General features: G+C 40.8%; 1 protein-coding gene across 4 annotated transcripts in view; it reads right to left on the bottom strand.

Moving 5' to 3' along the window:
* Positions 1-18926, bottom strand: part of ARAP2 (ArfGAP with RhoGAP domain, ankyrin repeat and PH domain 2) — a 148306-nt gene that overhangs the window by 121267 nt on the left and 8113 nt on the right. For 3 of the 4 annotated variants that reach the window (XM_068137548.1, XM_068137544.1, XM_068137545.1), the window contains 4 exons: positions 10418-10488; positions 9367-9446; positions 2765-2850; positions 1364-1720 (listed from right to left, as the gene is read on the bottom strand). In XM_068137548.1, the coding sequence (XP_067993649.1) occupies positions 1364-1720; positions 2765-2850; positions 9367-9446; positions 10418-10488 (594 nt within the window). The remainder of the gene's footprint in view (positions 1-1363; positions 1721-2764; positions 2851-9366; positions 9447-10417; positions 10489-18926) is intronic. The other variant, XM_068137547.1, reaches the window with a different exon arrangement.

Below are 18926 nucleotides of genomic sequence, written 5' to 3' on the forward strand. Positions count from 1 at the left end.
AGAGAATAAACACCAAAGGAGGAGAAGAGAATAAACACCAAAGGAGGAGAAGAGAATAAACACCAAAGGAGGAGAAGAGAATAAACACCAAAGGAGGAGAAGAGAATAAACACCAAAGGAGGAGAAGAGAATAAACACCAAAGGAGGAAGAGTAGAGGGGAAAAAAAAAGTAAAAAAGATTAAAAATGGGGGGGAAAGATAAAAGGAAGACTGCAAAACAATCTAAAGTAGAGGTGGAATTTAAGGTAGCCTAAAATAATGTAAGATAAAAATCAAACACAAGATTTCCATTGGGGTGGGGGGGTGTTACCTACAGGTATAGCAAAGATTTTATTCTCTTTTTATTGTGTTCCACTCTCTTCTTCATTATTTGATATGTTAAAGCAAGACTTGGGCTCAGATTCCTCCTGTCAACCCTTAGGCACCCCAATAAATTAAACCAAGAGACAATTTACACTAGATACATTTCTAAACCCAAAAACTCGAGTTACACACAAAGTTCTGGGAGGAACAGGTCTCCAGTCATTCTAATTGTTAAGGTATACACATCCAGTTATTAATTTATACATCAATGGCCAAATTGGTAAAAGAGCATTTCAAAATCAGAGCTTGTTGACGCTCACTTTGTGGCTTACAGAAAACCCACAAATACATAGAGGTTGCAAATATAGGCACAATGTAATTCTGTATTTTTCTACTGCAGTTCATAGGTGGTGATCAACATTTCTAATAAAAATGTTTTTCCTGACTGCACCTCCTAAATGAACTTTAGAAGGGGTAACATCACTAAGGATTCAGAAGATCCTTGTAACAAAGGGCAATAAAGATGGTGAAGGGTTTAGAGAATAAGTGTTATGAAGAGCAGCTGAGGCAACTGGGATTGTTTAGTCTGATGTCAATAAGACTGATAGAAGACCTCATTGCTCTCCTCAGCTATCTAAAAGGAGATTGGAGTGAGGTAGGAGTTGGTCTCTTCTCCCTAGGATCATGTGATAGGATGAGAGGAAAGAGCCTGAATGTGCCAGGGCAGGTTTAGATTGGATATTAGGAACTATTTCTTTACAGAAACAGTGGTCAGGCATTAGAACAGGCTGCCTGGGGAGGCAGTAGAGTCCCCATCCCTGGAGGTGTTGAAGAAATGTGTGGATATGGCACTTGGGGACATGGCTTAACAGCCATGGCAGCCTCAGGTTGAAGTTGGACTCCATGGTCCTAGAGGTCTTCTCCAATCAAAAAAAACTCTATGATTCTAGCAAAACTATCTGCCTTTCCTTTCCCGCCATAAATAGTAAGCAGTGAGCAAGTATGACCTTAACATGTCACATCCTCACAATCAAGACAGCAGTCAGTGTGAATACCATACCCTTGAGGGGATAATTTATCCAGCCATCCTGCTTTAACCTTCTTTACTGATGGTCCATAAAAACAAGCATACGGCGTGATCGACTCATTCCCACTCGAGGTTTGATCTCCATCAACTTCTGGAAAATGCATTTGCTCACTGGCCAAGCCATCTGAATCTCCACTTTGTATCTTACTACAAGATGCTGCATGTGTCTTGGCTTTATTTTTCTTCCTCTTCAAAGGCAAAGAACGTTGTTCCACAATAGAATATACAGATTCACTTTCAGATTCTTCTGGGGCTAATGATTTGGTTTCCTGAGACAGGGATTCAGTTTTTCCATGTTCCTTTGTCTTCTCTTCCTGATTATTAAGGGAACTAGAAAGAAAAAGTGCATTTAATGTGCTGATACAATGCACAAATACATACAACTATTAATTAGGCATATTATAAATGTTTAGAACCTGCTAACCATTGAGATAACCACAGACCTGCTAAACACAGTCTATCTTATAGCTGTAACCAGACCAAATTCTACCTTCTCCAGCCAAGGTGACACTTTCTGGTTCCTTTAGAAGCCTGGACAGAAATTTAACATGAATTTTCCTTCTTCACAAAACTAGCTTCACTCATTTATAGACTTTGGGGTACTTGTAGTATTACCTCTCTCCCACCTCAACAGAAGTCAGGTACTGACTGGAGATCAGTTTAGCTCCTATTTCATCAAACCACCAAACCACTGTCTCATGACAGAAGATCAGGGTTTAGTTTTGTGTGTGTTTGGTTTCTCTTTCCCCCTGCAATGAGGGGGCAGAGCGTAAGAGTAATCAGACATAGTTAGCCAGAAGACATACATAGAGAAAGAAAGCCTCTGTCTTCCTTATTCTGACAGTTTATTTGGAGGCCATAGAGCAGTTGAAAAGGCTGCCCAGAGAAGCTGTGGAGTTTCCACCTCTGCAGTCATTCAAAACCAGCCTTAGAGGCTGTCCTGTTCTAGGTGAACCTGCTCTGGCAGGGGGGTTGGTCCCTTCCAATCCTTATTATTCAGTGAGTCCTGTTCTAGGTGAACCTGCTCTGGCAGGGGGGTTGGTCCCTTCCAATCCTTATTATTCAGTGAGTCCTGTTCTAGGTGAACCTGCTCTGGCAGGGGGGTTGGTCCCTTCCAATCCTTATTATTCAGTGATTCTGTGCAAAGAGGGCCATCTTTCAAATCCACAAAAAATGAAACCTGGGTCAGACAGTCTTGGGACAGCCACAGAAAAAAACCTTCATCTCTTCAAGCACAGGGCAAAGGCTCCAATAGGAGGGAAAACTAAACAAACAAAGTCATGCTTGTGCCTTTAGAGGTACACTACTTGTGATATCAGTAAGTAACCCTTTCCTCTTTATAATTTTAATTTCTCTGCAACTCTTAGTTAATACCATAGATTCTTGCAAGAAGAATATTCTTCATTCATTCCCAGCTCGAATTTATTTTCACAGGCCATGAATTCCTTTCCATGAAGCTCCTAGAAAAGAAACAGATCATCAACACCATTTCTAGTGAAGTACTAAGTGATGTTTAATTACTGCAGACATAAATCACACCCAAAACCCAGTCTAATTAGCACAGCTATTCATTGCCACGTTTTCAAGTGTGCATCTGAAAGATGGTGTTTGGGAAAGCACGCTAATAAATCCTATTTTCAGTATTTCAATTTCAAATACTGATATTACTTCAATAATCATCCTCAGATAAAACATTTCAGCGTGGTCCAAAATATGCAACACAAACAGACCAGGAAAAGAAATTCAGTGCACAGAAACCCCAGTGCTCTGATTATTTTTGTATTTTTTTCTCTTGAGGCACAACTGAATATTATTTTTTACCCTGAAATTGTCTGAGCCCAAGAGCCACAAGTTGCATGCAGGTGAAGTGTACCATGTGTGATTTGCCACCGCTAGCCTACCTTCCATAGCAATACTTCTTCACTGCATTAAACCTACAGCCTTCACGGTACACTAAAGATAAATTCAAATGCATGCAGCAACACTGAACTCGCACTTATCAGCCACATCTTGCATTTTCTTGCCAAGCTCCTCGCCCTAAAAGGCACATTTATTAATGTTTGTTTAGAAATCTTTATCACAAACTGCTTGCAGTGTACAAAATGTCAAGGTTAACACTGTTCAAGAGCATTACATTTCACACTTCCCAAACTCGATCTGACAATCACGTTGCATTGCTAAGCTTCTCAATGCTCATCTTCCTTCCTTCACAGAAAAATAAAAACAACAACCAACAAATAAACAACTGAAATGAACATCTTTGTGCTCTCTGATGGCAGCATTTTAATTGACTCATTTAAGCTTTGATGTGTATGTCACTGAGCTGAAGGGCGGCAGAGAAAAAACCACAAGTGGATGTGCTTTCGGAACGGTTGCCATTTGTTTTCTGAGCAGCAGCACCTCACCTTGAGGGCTGTACCTTGGCAACAAGAAAAGGCAAGCTTAAAGAAAGCACATAGCCCAAAGCTGAGTGTGTGCACACTGCAGTAAAGATTGAAGAAATCACAGGCTGCTCCAAGGATAAACGGAGGTGAAGAGTCTGCCTTCCTCTGCCAGTCAGACCCATTAGAAAACAAACACAGAAAAAACCAACAACAAATTGAAAGTTCTGTGCAGTGGCTGCCACCAGTCAGAGATCTGTTTAAAGGGAAAAAGAGATAAGAAGCCTCAGATAAGTCTTCATCCAAAATTACATACAGTCTCTTCTGTCAGTTTCAGAAAGACATGTAAGTATATGTTTGGTCCTCTGAACATTTTGTATCACCACCACCCACACACCACAGAATCACACATAGAATCACAGAATGTTAGGGGTTGGAAGGGGCCTTAAAAGATCAGCTAGCCCAACCCTCCTGCCAGAGCAAGATCACCTAGAGCAGGTTTTGAATGTCTCCTGTAAAGGAGGCTCCACAACCTCTTTGGACAGCTTGTTCCAGTTCTCTGTCACCCTCACAGTGAAAAAGCTTTTCCTGATCTTCACGAGGAACATGCAATGCTCCAGTTTGCACCCACTACTCCTTGTCCTATCATTGGACATCACCAAGTAGAGCCTGGCTCTGTCCACCCAACACTGCCCTTCACATCTTTATAAACATGAATGAGGTCACCCCTCAGTCTCCTCTTCTGCAAGCTAAAGAGACCCAGCTCCCTCAGCCTTTCCTCTCTTCAGCATCCTTGTGTCTCTGCACTGAATTCTCTCAAGCAGCTCCCTTCCCTTCTAGAACTGAGGGGCCCTGAACTGGGCATAATATTCCAGTTAGAGCCTCACTAAGACAGAGAGGGAGGAGAACCTCCCTCTACCACACTCCTTCTAATATACCCCAGGATGCCATTTGCCACTGCATTGAAGAACCAAGGATTAGACAAAAACGATTTTCAAAACAAAATACTCACATGGCAAACAAACTCAAAATAAAGCAGTGAACAGGTTACTTTTGAGTTATCAAAATGCTTGGATTACTAGAATTTCAAAGAAGAAGGGAAAATGGCAGTGTCCCACTTCTACACAGTACTCAGGAGGCTGATGTCATTGCCCAGGAAGCATCTTCAGACTAAGAATGGTCAGTGTCTTTTATCTCTGTCTATCAGGATGCAACCACCTACCCACTTCTTCCCTCTCCTGAAATATTCTGAGAACAGTATTATGTCCTGCTTGTGCCCACACCACAATCACAGAATTGTTTCAATTGTAAAAGACCTCTAAGATCCTCTCAGCCAACCATCAACCCAACACTACTATGGCCATTAAACTACGTCCAGAAGTGCCACACCCACACATTTCATTTCACACCTCCAGGGATGGTGACTCTGCCATCTCCCTGGACAGCCTGGTCCAAAGCCTGACCATTCTTATAGAAAAACAGGTTTTTCCTAGTATCCAAACTAAACCTCCCCTGGCACAATTTCAGGCCATTTCCTCTCATTCTAGCACCGGATAGTAGGAAGAAGAGACCAACACCCACCTCACTCCAACCTCCTTTTAGGTAGCTGTAGAGAGCAGTAAGGTCTCCCCTCATCCTCCTCTTCTGCAGACTAAACAGTCCTGGCTGCCTGAGCCAGCCTGTTCTCCAGACTTTTCACCAGCTTTGTTGCCCTTAAATCTTCAGCACTTTGGGCAGATGGATTCAGGGAGCCTGAGAACTCACCAGCAATAATCGAAAAATCCATTTCTATTGCCAGCATATTTGAAAATGTAGAAGCCCACAAAGACAGGCTGTGGGGACAGGGAGTTCTATTTGCTCACAAAGATCCATAACTCACCCCAATTAAATCCCAAGCATTTCCAGTGTGTGGGTTAGAGAATCACTCAGCAAGAAGTTCAGATTCAAGATGAGATTAAACTCTCATCTTCCACCTCCTGCAAATCTCCGAGGTACTATACAACAGTAACTAGCAGCAGCATTTTCTCCCACAGACACCTTTACAGAGAGAAGTATTCCCTAGAAGAAACTGTCTCTAAATGTGAACTGTTCCCACTGAGGCAGAGTGCACAGGAAACACCTAATCTTAAGGAAGAAATGTAGCTTCTGGATCTCAGAGAATGGAACTGGCTACTTGCAGACATGGATATAAATCCTCCACTTTCACACAGGAAGCAATTCAGATACATTTTTGTTTTGAGCTTTTTCTAACAGCTAGTCTCGATCACAGCAGCAAGTTGTGAATCATAGATTCATAGAATGACACAGGCAAGGACACTTGCCACTAAACCAGGCTGCTCAATGCCTCATCCAACCTGGCCTTGAGCATCTCCAGGGAGGCAGCATGCACAACCTTCCTGGACAACCTGTTCCAGTGTCTCACCACCCTCACTCTACAGAATTTCTTCCTAATATCCAGTCCAAATCTACCCTATGCCAGTGAACCTAAACACAAACCTGAAACACAGACTGCATCAGCAGCACTGAGACTGAAGCTACATGAAACAAAGACTCAATTCCATCCAGGACAGATATCTTCCATAGGAGATAGCACCTTAGTCTTCTATTCAAACTAATATCACACATTTCTCCTCAGGCTGATTCTTGAATTGTGGTTTGGCAATACAATTTTACAACAGGCCCATAAAGATAAATGCCCTCTTTTAAAATATTCAGAGTTCTTAAAGCAGTTAAGATTTGCAATCTGGCCAGCATTCCACACTATCAAAATGCTTAGGAGCTCACACAGCTTACTGGACTCGATATGCATGTTTTAGTCTGACAGTCTACAGCAAGAAATAAAGCCAATACTTCACTCTTGAGGACTGGACTCATTAGAATTCTGGGTTTGTGTGAAGGAATTCTAATATACTTGACTCTTCAGTTGGATACAATAAACCAGCTCTGTCTATTTGGATTTTTACTTGTGCTATTTTTAAACCAGTATGTATTAAACAGAAGTACCTTCATCAAGTTTACAGAATGGTTTGGGTTGGATGGGACCTTAAAGATAATCTAGTTTCAATCACCACCCTGCCATGGGCAGGGGCACCTTCCACTTAACCAGGTTGCCCATGACCCACCTTAAGGTTCCATGGGATCACATTGAAGCTAATTTTAACCATGCTACAATATTTTAACACCAGAACTGGAAAGAGTGTATTTCCACACAGGACTCTCAGCAGATTTCTGGGCTAAATTCTGAGCTCCTCCACTCACTGACCTTTAGCATGGTCAGGATTAAACCCTGTAAGTGCCCAATCAACACTAACATGAATGAGATTTTTCACTTACTGCCTACAGCAGATATGTATGAAGTCTGCCTCCTTTGGATCCCTGGCAATTTCTTCTGCTGTGCTGCCCTTTAGAGGTTTCTATTTCGAGTTGTCTTTCTTCCTGACCCAAGTCAAACACATGTTTTCTTTATAAACTTAACTCCCAGCTCTTTCATGCTCACTTACCTCCTGTCCGTAGTGACTCATTACCTGCTTCTACAGACACTCCCTTTATAAAAGCCTGCAGAAGCCTTTTCTTTACCCCAGCGAAGCAGGAAGAAGGGCAATGGCCACCTTATGAGCCTTAGAACAAACTTCAGTCAGTCAGCATAACAATTTGTTACGTTTTCTTGCATACAGAGAAGCTACATTCTCATGTGAGGTTATCTTTTAAAATACAGCAGCAACTACAAGCCCTAAAAATCTCAAATACCCTACAGTGTTATCTAAACTTTTTCACTTGTTCCTAAAATACTTGAGACCTAGTGAAAAAAAAAAAAGTTCAGAAAGCAAAATGCATCCTTAGGACCTTTGCTTTATGGCTCTTCTTTACGACCTTTGTCTGCAATTAAGTTCTAATGGAACTGAAATTAACTGTGAAGTTGCCAGCAGGCCTGTGCTAAACACAACTCAAAAAACCTGTTCACATATGTGAAGCTTAATAACTAAACCCCAAATCTTCAGCTCAGGGTAAGTGTGTTCTAATAGACTGCATTAATGGTGATTCTGCAACCAGGAGAAAGAGGAGTTTTATCTCAAGCAGTTAACCCAGTTTAAGAGCAGGGTAATTTGGCATTTGGTGCTTTTGTGAAAATAGGAAAACACAACTGACAGCCTTCCTGGTTATGCTCTTTTATAAGCAACCAATGAGCTGTACAGAGTAAAGCTAAAAAGTAACAAGAAAGGTAGGAAACTTCACCTAGAAAATCTGTTTATGTCACTGAACTCGTTACAAAGAAGTTCAGTTTTGAATTTTTGAAGACATTGACACAGAGAACAGGAACTGGCACAGACAAGACACTGTACACAAGGAAAGAAAACCAAAGCTCAGAAGCCAGAAAGCAGAATTAGAAAGAGAAACAAGACCTGGTGCCTCCTTAAAATGTCAACACCAAAAAAAACCAAAAAGGCACAACATATTTGCAAAGGAAAGAAAGTACACATTGAAAGTAGAGACCATTTTTATGTTTCTAAAACCACTCCCACTACAAGATGAAATTTGAGCCATTTGTTTTCACTGATCCATTCTTAGCAAATGAAAAGTGGTAAAGGAAAAACCCATCTGAGCAGCTTTCATTGCAGACAACAGTTTGCAATAGCTTTAAAACAAACTAACAAACAAACAAAACCCCAACAAACACTAGAGTGAAGGCCAGAACAGAGATTAAGAATAATTTACTGGGTTTTTTTAAACTCTGTAGCTTGGGATCAGCTGGGACAAGTGCAAGCAATCATAGAATTAAGAGTTTCCAGCCTGAATCCTGCTGAGACAGAAGCAGGAGCTGGGATTCACCCCATTTGGCAGATGCCTCACATAGCTAATTCACCTCCTAGATCTCCACACAATTCAGGAGCCTGTCCAAATGCCACACCACCAAATATTGCCTGGAACATTCCAAGAATCCTATCATAAAAGTGAATCCTGATTATAAAGCAAGTTTAGGGGACACATGAAAAATATCATAACTTCTGAGAACTTTCAGATGCAGACATGGAAAAAGAGTATGGCCAAAAGCAACCATTAGATCACCTAAACTACTGTGTAAGAAGCTTCCAAAGGATATACACAAGCCTGTGCAGAGATACTCAGTCTTGGTATGCAAGTGTCAGAGGAGAGAAAAAACCTTTACTAATCAATTCTAACAGTTACCCACCACTTAACCTCATTCAGAAACAAAGTATCACAATACACCACTGCGCTTAAGAGGGCACAAAGAACTCGTCAAGGCAGTCTGCAATTGCTTGTAATTCACAGGTATTTGATATGGCAGCTCTAGGCATTAAAATAATAATAATAATAATAATAATAAAAAATTATCTGTCCTATACTGTGTGAAAAGACAACTAAAACCCCAACAATAAATACAACCCAACAAACACCACAGCTTTCCTATTGCCTCTGTGTATTTACCTTCTAAACCTTTTGTATGTACCTAAAAAGACAGAAAAGTAGCAGGACATGAAAAAAAGCAGAGAAAGAAAGAATTAAAGGCAATGGAAAACACGTGACAACAAGCTTAAAGTGAAGACAGACCATTTATAACCAGGCTTCTCAACTTACTTTAGCATCTTTAGGGTTGTCACAAATAAAAGTTTCCCCATAAGGAGAGATGGCAGGTGGCTTTTCTTCTGTGGAAGCTTCTTAAAGCAAAAAGGGGGAAAAAAAAAGAGAGAGTCATACAGTGCAGTGCTCTACTAAAGCACTAACAAAATCAACAAGGGACACAAGATTTTTCTGCTAGTGGTTTCTCTGCTCTCCTCAGAAAAATAAAAAAAATCAATTTTGAAGGGCAAGAAATAATTTCCCACTTCTTACTCAACTCCAGGCACCTTTTCCTACCCCAGGCACTATGACAATGACTAGATGATTTGAATCGAACTTCCTATACAGGCATTCTTTTTTCCTGCCCTGCATCTCACTACAATAAAACCCCTTTTGTTGCATACTCTTAGGACCAAGAGCTGCAAAGTGTCTTATTCTGAATTAAAAAAAACAAGCACAAAGAAACCTCACTCCCCCACCCCCAAACACACAAAGCCTCATTTGTGCACCATATTCATTTTGTCACCAAGCATTTGCTTGCAATTAATACACATAACTTCGAACAAGACATACCTCTGGAATATCAAAGAACTTGTGTTTACAACTGACTGCACAAGACTTCTAAACTCTCCCAGTAAACCATTTGATATAATTAATTTCCTGCTATTTCCTGGAGCTATGGGCAGTAACAATTCAAGCAGCATTAGTCAGGAATAGATCTTTCAAGAAAAAGCTAAATGCTTAAGTAAAAAAAAAAGCCACCAACCAAACACAATCTGGATCTAAACTCAGAAACTCAAAATGCTGGAGACTAAAGAAACAATGACAAATAAATGTCTCTTCAAACAAACGTGGCTTTAAGATTGGATTTGCTAAATTTCATTTGATTAGCTCATAACCAAAAACTTTAAAAACCACATTAGTGGTTAAATGCTCTGCGATTACAGACATCACTTTCTCCAAACTTTCCAGAAGCCCAGCATTTTAAGCAAGTCGATGCTCATTTGAGACAGCTTCTGATGTGAGCTTTGTTGTTCCTCAATATTCAAGATATAAATGCTTAACTCACTGCTTTGTGAACTTTGCCTCCCAGTGCAGGAAATATTTACAAGATCCACATTTCTTCTTCTCTGAAGGGAACTTGAACAAAACAAAGCATAAAATGAAAACATTAAGTGCAATTTCCCAGAAGTGGAGCAAAAACCATCTTAATGCAGTTAAACTATTAACATCAGACACAAAAATAGACAGAGTCAGCTTCAAGTCTTGGGAAAATTTCTGATTTAAAAGTCACACAACAACATGCTTTCTCCCCTTGACGTCACTGAACACTTCTGTGACCACACACCCTGAGTTTGGTGGTGGTGTGGGTTTACAGCTGGAGGTGAGCACAGAGACACTCCACTCTTTCCCCTTCTTTTCCTTCACCCTGATTACCAATGACTATATCTACAGAAGCATGAACAACGAGAGTCTAAGACAGCCTGGTCATGGCAATCCAGGCAAAAGATGCTCTCAAACACTGAGGAACAAAAAAACATAATGAATTGCTGTAATGTTTTGATCTTTTCAGATAAGTTTTTTTTCCTGTAAAGTTTTCAGCCCAAGACATGAAGGACACTGCAACTGTACATTTTGTAGATAGAGAAAAATGTATCCCCACAGGAAGAATATTGGGTTATTAGTGTTGTGCCAGCTCCTAAGAACAAGACAGGCACAAATATGCCTGAATTTGTACATTTCTAACCCATCTCCACCACTCTACCAGGCTGCATTAGAAATGTTTTCAGCTAGGCTCTGATCTCTTCTGTAAACATGAATAATTAGTAATATTTCCTCTTCATTTCCTTTTGTCAGCCTGAAATAAGTGATCCATACCCCCATGCATCCTTAGAGAATTTAGTGACTGACAAGCAACATTCAAGACCCCTAAGTTTTGGTTTTATTTCAGTTTCCAGGTTCTCCACCCTTCAAAGCCAAAGGTAAGTTATGTTGTATTAAAAATATCCATATTCATCATTTTTGTTTCCCCCCACTGACATGTTTAGAAATCTCATTCTTCTAAGATCAGTTATCTTGAAAACTTCAGCAGCAGTGTCCTGTGAAGGCTGATTTGAAGTACTCCAGCTTATAGGCAGGTGTTTCTCTATGTTAGAAGTATACATTTTTATGGACTACTATTTCATACAATGTTTAATCCATGCCTAATTATTAGATTCATTTCAAGACAGAAGTCACACCTTAAAAAGTTACGTGACATGTCAACCCTCACCCAGGTTATACTAACTTTCCCGCTGACAGAGTTGGGGTTGCTCAGCCAGAAGAAAAGGCTCCAGGGAGACCTTCTAGTAGCCTTTCACTATATAAGGGGGGCTACAGAAGATCTGGAGAGGGATTTTTGACACAGGCTTGGAGTGACAGGATGAGGGGTGATGGATTCAACCTAGAAGAAGCTCAATTTAAATGAAGCCTTAGGAAGAAATTCTTCCCCAGGAGGGTGTTGAGACACTGGAACAGGTTCTCCAGAGAAGCTGTGGAGGCTGCAAGCATAGAAGTGTTGACAGCCATTTTGGATGAAGCTTTGAGCAAGCTGGTCTAATTATGAGGTGTCTGCCCCTGCCTCTTGGCACAGGGTTAGAACTGGATGACATTTAAAGTCTCTTGCAACCCAAACCAGTCTATCATTCTATGCTTTTGTAAAAGTCTGGTTTCAGAAAACACTGAGTTTTGAGCAGTCAAGGTGGATCACCCCCTAGTAACTATTTAATTCCCGAGCTGTAATCTACATAGCAAAGACTTCTTGAAGTTTCTGAAATTTCCTTCTAACCTTTGACTACAATTGATGCAGTTACATCTACCAAAGATACATTAACAAACTAACTTCATATGTTTGTACTTTGCTAATTTTGAATAACCTGGTATGCTTACCAAAAAAACCAAACCAAACAAAAAACCCAATCACCAATTTTTTCAACACAGACCAGATTCTTTTATTGTTAGGTTGGGATTTTTTTTGGTAAGGCCTATTAATAGCATTACCATAAATTAGAGATATAGATAAGCAACTTTGACTCAAAGAGCTTTTAAAATGATTACTTTCTTCCTTATGTAAAAAAGAAGTGAGTCACTGGCTTAGTTTCAGGGTGGATGGATTTAGAAGTGGGTAATGGTAATAGCAAGGGGTGAAGACAAATACACCAGGAAAACTAATAAGTCATCTTCTAGAGACCTAAGTTTTTTTCATTCATCTAGTTTTTCAAGGCTTGTGATTCTTTATTATGCTCCTGGATGTATGTACACACAGCAAGAAAACCTGCTAATAAGAGCATTGGCTTTTTTTTTTCCCCAGTAATAAGACCTTTTTGTCATTTCTGGAAAACAAAGCTCTAACTTATGTCAAGCAAAAGCTATCTCTATTTTTAAAAGAAATGAAACCAGTTCACTTTGAATATCTGCTTGAAAGGTTATGTGTCATAACATATTGTTCAAGCTATAAAATGATATGAAATTTCTACTTTTACCTAAAATGATTATTTTTTTTTCCTGCCACTTTTCTTCTGGATGGTATGAAGCCATGTGGAAACCAACAGTAATTCAATTACACTGTGATGCTTAAAAAAAGTGGGGAAAACAACCAGTTCTCCTTGCAGATCCAAAGCTTCTGGTGAATTGTTGAGGAATGCTGGCAGAGGTATAATGCTCATGAGCAGACACCCAAAGCAGCTGTAAAGGTTCTAAGTGTAAGAGCAGAAATTTAGCTCCATTTCTCCTCTTAATTTCTGCTTCCTCGACTCTCTCTTTGGGGCCTTATTCTGAAAGGGATTTAAAATACCCAAAAGCTGCACTCAACCACATCTACTCAAGCAAGAGTAGTTACCAAACAGAATAAGTCATAGGGAGGAACTACCTAAAGGGTGGTTGTAGCCAGGAGGGGGTTGGTCTCTTCTTCTAGGCAGCCAGCACCAGAACAAGAGGGGACAGTCTCAAGCTGCACCAGGGGAAGTTTAGGCTCGAAGTGAGGAGGAAGTTCTTCACAGAGAGAATTGCTAGACATCGGAATAGGCTGCCCAGGGAGGTGGTGGAGTCATCATTCCTGGAGGTGTTCAAGAGAGGATTGGACATGGCACTTGTTGTCATGGTCTAGCAGTCATGAGATGTTGGGTGACAGGTTGGACTTGATGATCCTTGAGGTCTTTTCCAACCTTGTTGATTCTATGATTCTATGATAATTATTTGACAATGCTCCACAGGACAGAATAGTTAGGTAGTTATTTGTACCTGTCCTTTAATCCAGGACAAACTGAATACCTGGACTAAAAGACAGAAAAATACTGAAGGCTTCACTGGGGGCAAATAAGAGTGAAAAAATAGATGATCTTATATCTACACCAATCTCTGACTTTAATCCTCTCCATGCTTGAATAGCTCTTCAGATTAATGATGTTCTGCCAATCACAAAGTGACTTTACAAAGATAGAGTAATAATTTCAATTAAATTATCACTCAGTTGCAACTGTGGGGATTAAGGGCTGTTATTTTCATCGATGAAGAGGTACTTGATGTGGCTCTGCCTGTGGTTGTCTTCCCTTCCACCACCCTTTTCTTACACATAAACAGGATGAAAGGGTGTGATGAGACAGCAAGTGGCCTTACTAAAGACTGAGAGACTGAAAAGGTGAGAGCCTTCCACTGGGCTGAGCTGGTTTGTTTGTGAGGTAACAGAAGTATGTTGAATAAAGTAAGGGAAAGGGGTGAGAGCCAGGATTGAGCACTTCAAAGTCTTGACTTGCTTCCATTTGCTGAGTTTTAAATGAATGAAGCTTTTGTTTTCAAACTCATGCAAAACATGTTTTCTTTTCAGTCTCAAGAACTAACCCTCCCATAATGCAAATAGTCAAAGGCTCTCTAACGCTGTGTGAGAGCTTTGGGGTCACGGACTGCTTGAATTAAATGGTGATGCTTGACCACAAGGAAAGAGAGAGAGCAGCTTCTCTCTACTTAAAAATTTGCTGTGTGACAAAACACAGAGTAGAGAGACACTGGAGCACCAGCTGGGGTACCTCATTGCAGTCTTGATCACTTTCATGTTAAGTAATGGAGTCTGAAGATTATCAGCACCAAGTGAGAAGTTTCAACTATAGTTTCTTCCTGAGTTGTGCCTGCCCAGGACAAGCATTGTTATCTGTTTATTTCTATTTCACTCCAGACTCAGTATATTTTCAGAATTACTTTTGGTCTATTTCTTCTAATAAAGAATCAGAGGCATCTCCCTACTAAATAATACAGGTAGCAAAGTTGGGGGATATAATAAAAACACTCTCAAAGCCTGAAATTTTACACGTGTAGAATTTGGTATAACAAATGTGGTCATGACCACAACATCAATCTGCTTCAGCTTCACCTTTGAATTGATGGCAGCTCAGAATGATGCAACAGTAGCTATTTCACCTAAGAGGGACTGCTAAACGACATGAAGCCAAGCATCCAAACCCTCTGAAGCTCTCTCGACAGGATAGGATAGGATAGGATAGGATAGGATAGGATAGGATAGGATAGGATAGGATAGGATAGGATAGGATAGGATAGGATAGAATAGAATAGAATGGAATAGAATAGGTTGGAAAAGACGTTTGAGATCATTGAGTCCAACTTATCATCCAACACCATCTAATCAACTAAACCATGGCACCAAGAGCCCCATCCAGTCTCTTCCTAAACACCTCCAGTGATGGTGACTCCACCACCTCCCTGGGCAGCACATTCCAATGGCCAATCTCTCTTTCTATGAAGAACTTCTTCCTAACATCCAGCCTAAATCTCCCCTGGCACGGCTTGACACTGTGTCCTCTTGTTCTGATGCTGGCCACCTGGGCACACTGCTGGCTCATTTCATTTATTACCTTTAATCTTATGCTAAAGACATGTCAGTGGTTCGCTCCATCCACTGCATTACTTTCACTATTTTGTCTTTGAAAGCCTCAGTTTTTCACTCCTGTCAGTATGGAAGAAGTCACTTAGAAAGTATCACAAGAGACCATGAAACTTCCAATTCACTGTGTTGAACCATTTGTTCTGTTCTACAAAATGACTGGGAAACCACGTGGGAAATTTTAGACTTAAATAGAGAATGCAGCATCTCAGGAAGAGTGATGACTTTGTCTAATGAAGATCAATTCCCTTTTGGAGGATTATTTGCAATCCCCTTTAAAAATCCAGCACTTTTAAAGTGATCTATATTAATTCTGTATCAACAGAGAGGTCACAGAATCACAGAACTGTTTCAGCTGGAAAAGACCTCTAAGATCGAGTCCAGCCATCAACTTAACACCACCATGGCCATTAAACCATGTGCTGCAAAGCCACGTTATGACAAGAAGGAAAAGCCTAGCTGACAAGAATCTAGTGTAACCAGACCACTTCAATACTGAGCTTGAACCAAACCACTGCTAAAATCCACACCATTACTCCACTACCAAGAACATCATGTAATCATCACTCTTCTGTTTTTAATTCTGCACCCCTCAGCAAAGCCACATATCTCAAAGAAGGGAAAAAAAGCAAACAAAAACACAGCTGAGAGCATGTTTTGTTTCAGCCATGAGCCAGGTCTCAAGTGAGGCACAGAGAAGCAGATGTAGTTGCCAGAGAGGCGAGCATATGATTAATAATAAGAAGTGACACGGCCACAGTGCTACTAAAGGGCATGAGGAGAGCCACGGCGCAAACTTCTTTTGCCAGAAGGCACAAAAGGTATCATGAGAAAAGCATTTCCTTGCATATAAATTTAATGACAAATATCCGTGGAAGACTAGAAGGAAAGCTTGAGCTCCCCTTGATGATTTCAGCAGATTTTCTCTGTCTCCATGGAAAAACCTTCACACAGCCTAGTAAGGGTAAAACCAGAATCTATCAACAAAAATTGGCTGAGAATGTTTGTCTGTGCAATTCTTTAAGACTTATTCTTTCTGAGGTTAAAGATCATAGAATAGTAAGAGCTGGAAGGGACTTCTGGAGATCATCTGGTCTGACCCCACTGCCAAAGCAGGATCACCTAGGGCAGGCCAGACAGAAACACATCCAGGCAAGCTGTTGTTGCAAACTTCCCTATTATTTCTTTGCCTCTGAAAGAATATTCAGCAAGGTTATCAGAATATTTCTATGAAACTTAAGTCCTGTTTCAAGTTGGTTTAGCCTTGATCTTCCTCAGACAGACTGCAACTTGGTTTTGAGGATTTCCATATTGTTGTAACTGGAGCAAAATGATAGAGAAAAGATGAGCTGGAGCTCACATATCAAAATGGCAGGTAATGAAGTTAGAGACCCAGTCACCTATCAGGCACTAATGGACAAGGATTTGGAGGATTTACTTGAGTGTTAGGAAAACTACAAATAGAGCATATGCTCTCTACTGGATGGCTGTTTCTCAACAGATATTAAGAGTACTCTCTCAGTAGCTAGTTATTGCTCTCTTTTCATAGTTTCATAGTTTCATTCAGGGTTGGAAGGGACCACAAGGATCAGCCAGTTCCAACCCCCCTGCCATGGGCAGGGACACCCCACACTAGATCAGCCTGGACAGAGCCTCATCCAGCCTGCTCTTAAACACCCCCAGGGACGGGGCCTCGACCACCTCCCTGGACAACACATTCCAGGGTTTCACCACTCTCATGGTGAAGAACCTCCTCCTCACATCTAGCCTGAATCTCCCCACCTCCAGCTTCATTCCATTCCCCCTAGTCCTATCACTACCTGAGATCCTGAGAAGTCCTTCCCCAGCCTTCCTGTAGTCCCCCTTCAGATACTGGAAGGCCACAATGAGGTCACCTGGGAGCTTTCTCTTCTGCAGGCTGAAAAGCCCCAACTCCTTCAGTCTGATGAGGTTCCCATTTCAGCTCAGCAGGAACAGCTTTCTCATATTGTGAAGGGATAATCACCCTATGAAAGTTAACTTAAAGCTGCTCCTCACTGAACGTTGTTTACATTCAAGTCCTGGTGATTTAGAAGGCACTGATGAAATATTTGTTAAGGCACAATAAAAGTTGTTGCAAAGAATCTTGGCCTTTCCATCTGTTCAACCCACCAGTTGTATTCTCCTATTTAACACCAACTTCTTTCCCTGATCTAAAAGAGACTCACAAATGCTGGGAAAACTCTGCATTTAGAGCATGTATAAACTTGCTAATTATGTTTCTAACTGCTGAGATATGCAGATGAAAAAGACAAGAGACACACAAACCACTCTCAGACACATCCCTTCCAGGCACAGCTAGTGGTTTTCAAAAAAAAAAAGAACATTTGAGTAAAGAAAAAAAAGTGCTACCCAATGATTTGGATATGGCTACCCCCAGCACATTTTGCATATGCCTTTGAATGACTTTTTTTTCCCTTCCTTCCCTGTTTTACTCTTAACCAGCATGAGGAGTAAAAGATTATAGTGAACAGAATAAAACAAGAAAAGTCACAAATCAAGTTTGTGGGGAAATAGTCTTTGTTTACACAGCCTGCAACGCTGTGATCAGCTGCACATTCGGGGTTTAATGTTTTTAACATTCAAACAGCATGACTTTCAGCAAGACACTCCTGGTGTTACATTCTAACATCAGACTTTTTCCTCTATGTGCCATCTCATTTTTTGCCAAACAAGCTACAACTAATGCTTACTCAAGACAATAAGAGCTACTCACTAATTTGTGGATTCAGGTTATGAACCCAACTACTCTGAAGGCAGAAAAATCCACACCCACATCACAAGAATATTTTGAAACAAACTCAAACTGTCCTGTGTAATTTATCATAACAAAGTCTGCTGGATTCTGTTCAATACTATCCTCATCAATCCAGCACAGAGCTGTCCAATGATTCCATACACTCTCACAGCCTCCCACATCATTCCTTTTTTCTTTCCCTTTTTCCACTTTTTTTTTTCCCCCTGATATAATGCCTCAAAAATTTTTTTGTACTATAAGGACCTTTAAAAGCTAAAAGTTGGACAAGCCAACACCTTAGACCAATTTACATTTTCTGAGTTAACAGTTAAATAGCAGCCAGTTTAGAAAGTAATCCAAGAGCCATCTTGGAGAAAGTTCTTTTTTTAGACCCACTGCAAAACAATTTTCTCCTCCACAAAATCAGAGGCATAGAATGGTTTGGGATGGAAGGGACCTTCAAAATCCCCTGCCATGGACAGGGAGCGAGAGTTCCTACTAGACCAGGCTACTCAAGGCCTCATCCAACCTGGCTTTCAACACTTTCACCTTGGAACCTCCACAACTTCTCTGGGCAACCTGGTCCAATGGCCTCACCACCCTCACAAGGAAGAGTTTCCTCCTTAGGTGTCATCTAAATCAAGGTTCTTCCAGTTTGAAGCCATTACCCCTCATCCTGTCACTCCACACCTCTGTCAAAAGTCCCTCTCCAGCCCTCCTGTAGCCCCCTTTGAATACTGGAAGGCTGATAGCAGGTCTCCCTGGAGTCTCCTCTTCTCCAGGACGAATGAGCCCAATTCTCAAACATCCCATTCTAATTTAAAACATTAAAAAAAGAAATTACACATGAATGCTACATGCTTTAAGGCTTAG

The sequence above is a fragment of the Melanerpes formicivorus genome, unplaced genomic scaffold (genome assembly GCF_026170545.1).
Source record: "Melanerpes formicivorus ecotype bairdi unplaced genomic scaffold, bMelFor1.0.p_v2 SCAF_4, whole genome shotgun sequence".
In the NCBI taxonomy this organism is placed as follows: domain Eukaryota; kingdom Metazoa; phylum Chordata; class Aves; order Piciformes; family Picidae; genus Melanerpes; species Melanerpes formicivorus.